Source organism: Chaetura pelagica, unplaced genomic scaffold (assembly GCF_000747805.2).
Source record: "Chaetura pelagica isolate M959 unplaced genomic scaffold, ChaPel_1.0 scaffold194, whole genome shotgun sequence".
Taxonomy (NCBI): domain Eukaryota; kingdom Metazoa; phylum Chordata; class Aves; order Apodiformes; family Apodidae; genus Chaetura; species Chaetura pelagica.
The window spans coordinates 231375-242583 of record NW_009952877.1 but is presented as its reverse complement, the minus strand read 5'-3'; the positions used below and the strand labels follow the sequence as shown (position 1 = coordinate 242583).

At 45.6% G+C, this 11209-nt stretch overlaps 1 protein-coding gene across 1 annotated transcript in view; it reads left to right on the top strand.

The window, feature by feature from the left end:
• The window catches only part of LBH (limb bud and heart development), an 11170-nt gene extending 806 nt beyond the window's left edge, over window positions 1–10364 (top strand). Inside the window, exons 2-3 of the mRNA XM_009995275.1 lie at window positions 658–779; window positions 10182–10364. Coding sequence (XP_009993577.1) covers window positions 658–779; window positions 10182–10364 — 305 coding nt within the window. The remainder of the gene's footprint in view (window positions 1–657; window positions 780–10181) is intronic.
• Window positions 10365–11209: the final 845 nt, after the last annotated feature.

The window sequence follows — 11209 nt, the reverse complement described above, 5'->3', positions numbered from 1 at the left end:
GGGGAGGCTTAACCCCGGCGGGCTGTGAGGGTTTAGAGCGGGGTCCCCGCCCGTCTTCCAGGGGCTCCGGCCCCTGCCGCGGGGGGAGGCGATTCCGCGGGGCCGGTGTGACGCCCCGGGTCGTGAATTTTCCAAGAACGGGGGAGAGCGGGCGGGCAGCGCCGGGCGGTGTGAGCGGAGCAACAGCGGGACCATCCGCAGTAGAGGAACTGCGGGAACTCGCTTCACTTTCTCGAGCTGGGACCATTAAGGCAGTAAAAGCGGAGCTGGAATTGGCGCCAGGCGCTCCGCTGGTGTGAGTCCCTGAGGTTGTAAAGTAAGTCAGAAGGAGCTAAAGCACACCAGCTCTTGCACTTATTTATTGTGATTTTTTACTTTTCCCCATTTCGGGGAGAGAGCTGGAGGAAGTAGAATGAAAAATGAACGGCTGCTGCTAAAAGCCTCCCAGGGTGTTCTTGATCTGTGCTCCTGAGGAGAAAGTCAGGGACTTGGTCCCAGGGGCAGAGGATGTAGTGCCGGGTTGCAGGCTTTCTGACCTCTTCCAAGGGGATCAGGAAGGAAGGGACTAGAAATACCTTGGCCTCTTCTGCCTTCTTGCCTTTTGCCATGCTACTTACATCTTACTCAGCCCTTTCGGCGCCCCTCAGGTGATTTGAGTGCTGTCTTTTGTTTCTAGCTCTGATTATCTGACATCAGCTGAAATGACTGAAGTGATGATGAACACCCCAGCTATGGATGAGATTGGGCTAAGCACCCGCAAGGATGGTCTGTCGTACCAGGTAAGTGCTTTGCTGGCTGCTTGGGCAGTAAATCTCTTATGGAATTTACAGGGCTAGATGGCAAACCTGGTGTAGTGTACCTTTCCATAGCCTGAATACTAGCAGGTCTTGCTGTTGTGAGAACTAGTCAACAGACTAGAATGCCTGCTTGGCAGGATCCAGTTATCTAACACTTGGTATTGGACGAGATTGGCAAAGGACTTGATTGTTTCTGAAGTGTTTGAGCCCCCACTCACTCAGCCTTCATGAGGACTCTGTGGGAGGTAGGTTAAAGAAGGGTTCATTCTACTCACTGGGCCAAGAGGTCTCTGGGATCTCTTTGTAACACAGCATATGAATGATCTGCCTAGAGCAGGAAGGGAGGTGTTTCTAAGGCACATTTTTAATCTATTCTTTGGTTTTCCTGACTGATGGGCCTGTTTGAGGGAGTTAACAGTCTTATATAAGATTCTTTAAAGCAAGGGACAGCCTAAATGAGCCTTGAAAAATCACTAGAGTTATCAGTTCCTGAAGGTATGAGCTGCATCCATTCTGAAAGTTGTGAAGATGGTAATTAGTTACCTGTCATCCTCCAGATCTGAGTTGAACACAGGCTGAGCCTTAATCCTTTAGTCTCAATATCCCTTTAATTTTCTAGCTTATAGTTGATAGCAGAGTGAGTTGTGCATCTTAGCCTACTAGACCCGTATCTTTTTTTTGCTCTTCCAGGAGACTTGTTGTTGAGGTTTAACACATGTATCAGGTCATGCAGATGACTTGAATCTGGTCTGTGAATTGGGTGACTCCTGCAATTGAGATCCTTGTGCAGGTTCTTCCTTTGTGGATGTTACACAACCTGTAAAGAGGCAGTTGCTCTAAATGTGCATTCAAATAAGGTGTTCTGTTGTATGCTTGCATATTTATGTCTGAAAAATGAGCTAAAAGGCAGTAACAGTGCACTGAAGAATGAAGTCAGCTTAATTTTGGGCCATGGTTGAGGCCTCCAGCAGAAGCCCAAAGCGGTAGGGAGGAAAAGGGGGTGCATTGCTTTTTCTGGTTAGAATTCTGCATCTCAATAGTAGAAGTTGGTTGTTTTTTTGCCTGTGTGTGGCAATAGCTGTGCTGTGCTGCAGTGCTTGAGTTAGTGGAAAGTATATGGCCTCTCTTCCGTCCCCTATAGAGGGAAAGGGAGTGTACAGCAATGAGAATGGTTGTTAAATCAGAAGCAATTGAACTCACCTTTGTGGGAGGTTCAGTTGTGCTTATGGGTCACCATATAAAGAGGCTTAACCCAGTCAGATCAAATGCCTCTATTTACCTATTCAAATTTTCCAGTGAGAGGCAGAATCTAGGTGCCCTGCTTGTTCTAACAATTGCTTCAGTGAGGTTTTGCCTCTAGTGCTAATGACCTTGATAAGACTACTTGGGCCAACTAGAAAACAGGCCTGTTCAGTTTTGAGTGGATGAACAAAGCTTGAAGGTGTGTGAGTTGTAAGTATTGGCAACTCATATCTATGCAGGGCTCATGCATCCTGGATCTCTTCTTTGTAGTAGTCTATGACTTTTTTCAAATGCCTTCAAGAGCTGGGAGCTGCCTACTGGTATGTCACCTTGATGTAAACAAAACTGATGGTAGAAAGCCTTGAGGCATTGAAATGGAAGATCCTGATTAGCGGTGTGTGGGCTGTGAATGAGGTCTGTTTCTTAATCGGGTTAGTGTAAAGAGGATTGGGCATCAGGCTCTAGCCTTCCTTCTCTGGCTGCTTGGCTGAGAATATCACAGTGTACCTCAAGGTAAGTTGAAAGCATCCTTAAAGGGTTGAAAACTCAAGTTAAAACAGCAAGGACATATCCTATGGAATTTGCACCATGAACTTTTTGTTCTACCTTAGACTTTGGCACTTTGTGCTCCATCTTGCTGATGGAGAGAGTTTGGTACATGGAAAATTTTATGCTACTCTGAGGGCTGTAGTGCAATAACTTAAAATCAGACAGTGGTAATGGAGAGTGACTGCTCCCACACTGAGGCTTGTTCTAAGCTACAGCATCTTCCTCTACTCATCCATAGAGTTAAACACTGATTATGTGAGTATAACAGCCTTTGGCTAGCTACCAGAGCCAAAAAAAAAGTGGAGCCAGACCTGGGAGAGGCAAACTTTTAGTTTCAGAAGTTTTGCTCTAGTAGTAGAACCTGGATCTCTTTACTGCAGAGGTGACCTCGAAGGTTCAAAATGTCCCCCTTCTGGCTGTGTAGAGCAGGGACTGCCTGGGAATTGGTCCATGAGCCCTGGGGCTGCCTCTGCCACCATATGCTGACATTAAACTGTCTGGACCAGAGGAGTACAGCAGCTTTGCTGGAACTGCAAAACATCAGTATCTGCTGCAGCCAGACTTAGAAGCACTAGAATAGTTTGGCTTGGAAAGAGCCTTCAGAGGTCATCTAGTTCAACCACCCCTGCAAAAAGCAGGGACTTTTCCTACCAACAGTACTAGTTCAAAGTATTTTTGCTGTTACTTTGAAGTAAACTGAGGAAACAACTAAACTCATACGGAGTATATGTTTAAGCAATTTGATTCCTCTTTCCTGTGGAGTGCAGTGAATTTCAGGTCTCTTGTCTTGCTGGTTACAGAGGGAATTTGGCTTGTCAACTTCTTCCTTCTGCTTCCTCTACCCCATGCCCCTGCTTATGCTCTGGAGTGTGTCTGCATCAGCTTGAAGGTGTGGGGCTTCCCAGCCTTTGGTTGGCTGGTTCTTTAAACCATGATGTAAAAACTCAGACTGCAGAAGTCACTTTGGGTATAACCAAGTTGCCTTTGTGGGCTTAGTGATGTGTATTGTTTCATTTGCAAAATGTGCATTCTCAGCACAGAAGTGCCTTTTTTTCCAGTTAATATGCAAAGCACTTGTAAGCTAATGTGCTAATTTCAAAACCTTTCTATGTAAAGCAGTATTTCTTTCTGTAGTTGTGATGTAAAGCTGCTCTCTGAGGCTCCTGAAGATGGCTCAGCCAACCAATTTAAAGGGCCTGAGCACAAGTGAATGGAGAAATTGCGACTTAAGTCTCAGAGCAGAGTGGCATAGACAAAACAGAAGATGCAGCTGAAGAGATGATGTCATTCTAGGTTATGTGCCTGCAGTGAGGAGCTATTTCTGGGTCTTTAATAGTTGTCCCATAATTCCCATGAGACTTACTAAACAAAAAACTCATTGAAATTTAGCTGATGGTTCAAGATGCCCCTGCTAGAAGCATGGAGGGCTTTGTGTGCTCCCTGCCTGGCAGTCTCCAGCAATCTGGGCCTTTGTCACTGCCAGTCAGAGCTAATATACCATTTGCTATTTTCCAGCCCCTTGATATGCCCATTCTCCAAAAGCCTCATCAGCACTCTGATACTTGTGCTTTGATGCCATCTTGCATAAGCATGCATGATGCTACTAAAACAAAGACTGAATTAATAATTTTGTGGAGTGTTGTCAAAACAAGTGCCTCAGCCTGATTCCTGCCTTGCTTTTTGAAAGTGGAGTGGGGTCTGAACACAACTGAATGATGCCCAAAGTGTTTACTTTGACCAAATGCTGTGTCCTGAGTAAAATGTGCTATTTTATTGTAGACCAGCTGGCTGGCTTTCTGGTCCTGTGGAACTGTAGGCTCCCTTTTAGGAGATTGACCTGCAGAGGCTGAGCTTGCCTCATGCTGTCAGCTGGGGTTTGGTTGTTGTAGGGAGCTTGAGCTCTTAAGTCATGATCTTGCCATGCTGGGATCTGTCTAGGTTAATCACAGCCACAGCAAGCTGTGAATCATGTCAGACTGACTCAATTGAGGTAAGTAGGCTTAATGCTCCATCCAGTGTCTGGCAAAAGCTTGGGTCATCTGTCTTGTTGGGGAAAACATTTTTGGTGAATGCAACCTTCACCAGCACCAATGGAGCACTGACTTTCCCAGGGAGCTGTGGTGCACAGCACTGAGGGGTTTGAGCTGCATTCACTGCATCTCCCCAAAGCAAGTGGGGGACCAGCATATTTCTGCCTTGTTGACTGATGGTGAAGGGTAGAAATTGAGCTTCCTATGTAATTGTCTTTTTTGCTGGTAAGGTGCTTCATGTCTGTGCAGCCTTAATTTGTGCAAGGGAAGTCCTTATTAGAGCTGGTACTCGCTACTGTGGTGTCTGGGCTCCAAGGTAAAAATAGAAAGTGAATTAAGGATAACTGCAGCACACCCAATGCTGGGTTACTAAACCAGATTATTAGCAGTCTGAGTCAATGTGTTTTCCAGGGTCTGGGACTTAAATGGAGTTGGAAGCAGGATACGGGATAAACAGAGCCACAATTGATGATAAAAGCTATGCAATGCAAAAGAGTTCCACTGAAATGCAGACTCAAGACAGCAGCTACTCAGAACATCTCAGTGCATGTTTCTGAAGCCTTGTTACTCTGCTGGAAAACTGTTTGATTTATGAAGTTTATCTGCCACTGTTCTTCAAGACAGTGCAATCTGTGACTGGGGAGTTGTCATTGTTCTTAAACCTGAGTCATAGGCTGCTGTGAGCTCTGTTTTGAGTCATGACTACAGTGTGAATAAATGTATTAGCGCTGCTGCTTATAGCTGGAAAATTCCTACAAAGAGGACACTGAGATTATTTTTTATATTTCCTGAAATTAGTTTGCCATGCTTCTCAATGGCTATAAAGCTTTACTTTAAGGACTTAAAATGTTGATTTGAGATTTGGAATATTGGCTTGACACTGCTGAAGAAGCACAAAACTTTGCTTTTTAGTAGTGGGAGGGTGTGTGATATGTGTATATCAGGGGTGTGTATCCTATACCTGGAGTGGTATGCTTCTCAATGCAGACTTTACAGTCTTGTATTGCCACAGTGAAGCCAAGCTTCTGCCCAAAACAGTAACTTAATTTAGAAAGATCTCATTACTTTAATCTCCCTGTAACATAATTGAAGTAGTTTTCAGCCTCAAGGGAGGGGAGACAAGTATTTTAACTATGTGTGTTGACATGGAGTACATGTTGAAGGTGTTTTGAATTTACAAGTGTCACCTGGCTTATGGTAGCTCTGAGATAGTCCTCTTAGTTGTCTGACATCTCTCCTGCTTTTGGTGCTTCTCTGTCCCTGAGAATGCTGAGTGTCCTCAGGGCGAAGGAAACTTTCCATTCTTGTTGCCAAGATTTTGTTCAAGGATAGTAGAGCTAGATCATCTGCAACAGTGGCAAACATTGTCTTTCCAAAATAATTTCAAGCTTTTATGTCAGGTTCTGCTTTTCACTGCCCTTCTTAGCTGCAAGGCAAGAGCTAGGTCAATTTGTGTGTGATCTGGATTAGTCCACGAAGAGAGCAGTACCCAAAACATAACCTGGAGAGGTCTCTGAAAATCAGTCTTGCCGTGAGTGAGAAGCTGCGTTAAGTAGTGTAAGAAGCAAGATCTGTCTTCTGTGGCCTCTAAAGGGGCTGGATGCTTCTCTCCAGGGGCCAGGAGTTGGGACTCAGCTACAGAAAGGGGGAAGCTCTGTGTAAGCAGTTGCAGCCCCTTGTACTGTGTCATGCAAGAGAGGGGAAAGAAGATACTTTTCAATTACTGCTAGACTTGCTTTTAGGTAGCCTTCATTACCAGCTGGTAGTGGTTGTTGTGGGGATTAGCAAGTGAGCAACTTGGGCAGAAGCAGGTACCTGCTTCAGCTGTTGTGCAAGGTGGCTCCCTTTTTTATAAATGAGGGGGAGAAGTTGCTGCTGTTCTTCATGGGTGCTGGGGAGATGCAAAGTCCTCCTTGAACATGCCTGAGTTGGGTAATGTTAGCTGAAAGGCTTATAGGCAGGTTTTGCTAGACAAGCTGTCCTGGTTGCTGTTCAAAAGGGTGCAGAGCTAGAAGGTCAGAGCTGAGCTAGTGCACTCCTAGCAGTGACCTTACTGCAAGTTTTAGAGCTTTTTTCCTTCCTGTTGTCAAAAACTGGAGTGGATTAGGCTTAAAGGACCAACAAATGCAGCATGGCACTGCTGTAGTGGGACAGCAGAAAGCTGGTGCTTCTTTATTTTTTATAAAGAACCTGGCAATGTGGCTTATTTTGAAGTGAGTGAGGAGACTGTTTGGGGTAACTTTTTCACCAGTTTCCCTGGATGTGCAGTCTTAATCTGAAAACCTTTTTTCCTTCATTCTCTGTTTGGCCTACTGTGCTCCCCTGTTTGTCACATGTGAGGAAATCTGCCTTTGTGTATTTTTCCACTGACTGTCCACACCCCTTTAAAGTGCAGTTGTAACATCTCACTTCATGCTGCCTAGATGATTAAAAAGCATGACTTAGTGGAAAAAATCCTGGCCTTTTTGGGTTCAGCCTGTGCTGCAGCTGTTTGAGATAAGATTGTGCTAACTTTTCTTACTAGAAAAGCTGCATATCACATCTTGGGGATATTTGTTTGTAAGGAAATGACTACTACTTAATTTCTGGAAAAAATCTAGCAGGCTATTTTCAAACAAATTGTTCCAGTTTGACCTAGTGTGCTTAAAATGATAGCAGCCAAAGATTAGTTCAGTTATTATACTACTATTTTTCTTGCACAGGAGGCTATTTTCATGATGTTATCAGCTTATGTAACCTCCTGAACCACACTTCTTTTTCCACTGCAATCTTCTAAACCATGTAATGTCAAGGGTATTTTTTCCTATCCTCAGTTTAGATAAAAAGTTGACACTTACTGAGTGTACTTCCATTAATGCATTGCAGGTCTGAAACTGCCTTTGTTTGGCCAAGAAGATGGCACAGAGCTCCAAGAAATAGTTACTGTCTCACTTGTGCTGGGACTGACTAAGTAGCTTATACTGTTAATGGGGCCATGTTCAAAGACCTTGCTCACTCTTGTGCACCTGAAGAGTGGGCTGGGCTCCTGCACTGTCCCGAGGATCAGGCGGACCAGCCCTGGGGTTCGGTGTTACATTGATACTGAGTTGCGTGCCTGGGCACCTCCTCCCACAGTTACATTGCCTGACATTGCATTAGGTAGCAACCTGATGGCTTAGGATGGTAACCTGGCTGCTACAAAGCTTTGGGTGTGAAGGAGAGGTGTAGTTGAACAGTGAAAGACTGAATGTTGACAAAGAGGAAATGGTGTGAGACCTAGACAGGCTGGAGAGTAGGGCAGGGAGAAACCTGATGAAGTTCAACAAGGGCAAGTGTAGAGTTTTGCATCTGGGGAAGAACAACACCATGTCCCAGTACAGGTTGGGGGCTGACCTGCTGGAGAGCAGTGCAGGAGAAAGGGACCTGGGGGTCCTGGTAGACAGGAGGGTGACCATGAGCCAGCAATGTGCCCTTGTGGCCAAGAAGGCCAATGGCATCCTGGGGTGCATTAGAAAGGGTGTGGTTAGTAGGCCAAGAGAGGTTCTCCTCCCCCTCTATTCTGCTTTGGTGAGGCCACATCTGGAGTATTGTGTCCAGTTCTGGGCCCTTCAGTTCAAGAAGGACAGGGAACTGCTTGAAAGAGTCCAGCACAGAGCCACAAAGATGATTAAGGGAGTGGAACATCTCCCTTATGAGGAAAGGCTGAGGGAGCTGGGTCTCTTTAGCTTGGAGAAAAGGAGACTGAGGGGTGACCTCATCAATGTTTACAAATATGTAAGGGGTGAGTGTCAGGAAGATGGAGTTAAGATTTTTTCGGTGATGACCAGTGATAGGACAAGGTGCAAATTGATGCAAACTGGGGCATAGGAAGTTCAATGTGAATATCAGAAAAAACTTTCCTGTGAGAGTGACAGAGCACTGGAACAGGCTGCCCAGAGAGGCTGTGGAGTCTCCTTCTCTGGAGACATTCAAAACCCACCTGGACATGTTCCTGTGTGATGTGCTCTGGGTGACCCTGCTCTGGCATGGGGGTTGGACTAGATGATCTTTTGAGGTCCCTTCCAACCCCTAGGATTCTGTGATTCTGTGTGGTTCATACTTCCCAGGCTGAAGAACAAATTGATAGGATGATTTTCCACTTTGGGATTTGGGCCAGGCCTTCCCAAGGTGATGGGTATCTGCATGATTGGCATGAAGAGTATGGTGCTTCAGGGTTAATGCTCAGGGTTTCTGGATGGGAAAGCTGCTTTTGTAACTGGGACCACAAAGGTAAAAGCAGATGAGCTCTTCTGCTCCAGCTGATGCATCCATGAGTAGTGTGCCTCTCTGAGGCTGTTCCCTGCCAGGATGCTCTGACAGCTCTCTGGAATGCAGCTGTGTTCAAATAAAAGTACAGTGCCTGGCTTCTTGCCTCATCTACAACATGGAGGGGAAAATGCATTTTGTGGGGTGTGTAAATGCAACTATAATGTGTAATGAGCACTCTGATAAAATTGTTTCAAATCAACAGGTGGCAATTGTTTTAATTTTCTGGTTACCAAGCAGGGGATCTGAAGTGGCAGTTCTTCTGGGTGAGGTTGGTTTGGAACCTGTTCCCCTACTTACAGGGTATTCCTCTAAGTAACAGCAGCCTTTCTCTTCGTACTGCAGTTCTGTCATTCAAACCTCGTGCTCATACTGCACTGCAGTGGCAGTTTTTCCTGTACCTGTGTCTTTGCCTCAGTGATCCTAATATGATCACAGTGTGCATCCCAGTGGTACTACTGGTCAGTTTGTGCCCTGGTACTGCTACAGTGCATGAGCACATGCACCCCTGTGGCACCCTGTGGGTGGGAGGGAAGGGGTAAGGTACTGCTCTGTACACCTTGGAGGCCTGGAGATAGAGGTTCTCGTTCTTTGCACCAGGGTACATAATTGCTGGCTATGCCACAGGTTTCTTCTGCCCTAAGAAAAATGGTTCAGTCTCCAACCCTTCTACAAAATGATTGTCCTGCTGAGTTTAACTACTGATGTTTGGTAGCTGTAGCATGAAGAGGAGTCCCAAAATTGTCTCTAAAATGCAGCTGAACTTCTCTTTTGGTCTGGTGCTGTGGCCCTGGAGTAATACCAGGTGCAGGCATTTGCTGCAAGGGTCTGGACTGCTTTAGCACTGTGTTGCACTGTCTTCTCCCTTCTTACAGCAAAGCTTGGAACACAAACCTGTTTTTGTGTGCAGCTTGCCCAGCAGCAGGAAATGAGACCTCAGATTCTCTGATCGAGATAGCTTAGGATGCAAGCTTTCTTGAGCATTAATGCAGAAGTGTGGTGGTGGAGGTGAAGAATTTGGATAAATATCCAAAAAGGCAGATGCTGAGAACTATCCAAGCAAACTTGTGCATTGGAAGCCTCTTGGGCAGCACTTTTTCCCAATACTCAGAGATAAGAAAGTTTACTTACAAGGTCAAGAGTCTTTCCATTACTGTTTACTGTGCCCAGACTCATCTGCCCTGAAGACCCAAGTGTCTTGAGACAGTTTTGGTTTGAGGTTTTGGCTGAGACTGCTTGAATGCAGCCCCTCTCACAGACTGTTTCTTGGCTCTTTCAGATCTTCCCTGATCCCTCAGACTTTGACTGTTACTGTAAGCTGAAGGACCGCCTGCCCTCCATCGTGGTGGAGCCAACAGAGGGTGATGTAGAGAGTGGTGAGCTGAGATGGCCCCCTGAAGAGTTCCTCGTGCAGGAAGATGAGGAAGAAAACTGCGAAGATGCAAAGGACAAGGAGCAATAAATGGCATTTGAGGAATGGCAAGGAACTGCACCCCTCTGAAAGAAGAGCTGCACTTCTTTTGAAAGTCTTTTTTTAAAAAAAAAGACAAGTTCAAATTTGCACCTGCAAGATCTTTTTTGGTTTTTTTTGTATTCTCTGTAACTGAAGCCCTTGGTGTAACCAGACCTCCTGAGGAAGGAAGGGAAGAAGTAATGCAGAGAAATTTTTTCTGTTCTCGAGATCACTATCTGTATTTTTCCCCAAGGTGAAGGTAGCAGTGAAGTTCCAAGCACATGGCAAAGGGTGACCATGTGAGGACTGCTGGATGGGTGAGCTGGGAAGGGAGGAAAGTCAGAGGTGGCAGTGCTTGTCTGGGAGGGCTCTGATTTAGAAGTGTGAGAACAGAGCCATCATCTCTCAGGTTTGCCTTTCTTACGGCTTCCATGTTATGTGTTGGGGGTAGAAGGGTGTCTGTAGCAAAGCATGGCTAAATGCTCTAGTGACAAGGAGCCTGTAGCTGTCCCTGGTTTGACACCTTCTAGGGTTACATGAGCATGTGTAGGAGTAGTTGGGTTTCCTACTCTTGCTGTGGAGCTTTTTTCCAGCTACTTTTCCCAAAGCTGTTTTCTCCCCTTCTGTTTGCCTTTAGACTCTTCCATGCTAAACAGCTGTATTTGCAGGATAATATTAGGCTGCTGCTTGTCATATCTACTGTCAGGCCCTAGTTTATCTTGCAGGTGGTTAAGCATGAGGTAATGTGCATTACATGTAAAGATGCTTCTCTCTTCAACAAGAGCTAATGTAGGTTTGAACACCCTGGGATTTTTTTCTGTTTGCTGAGGCTGCTGTGGATGGGCACTGTACAA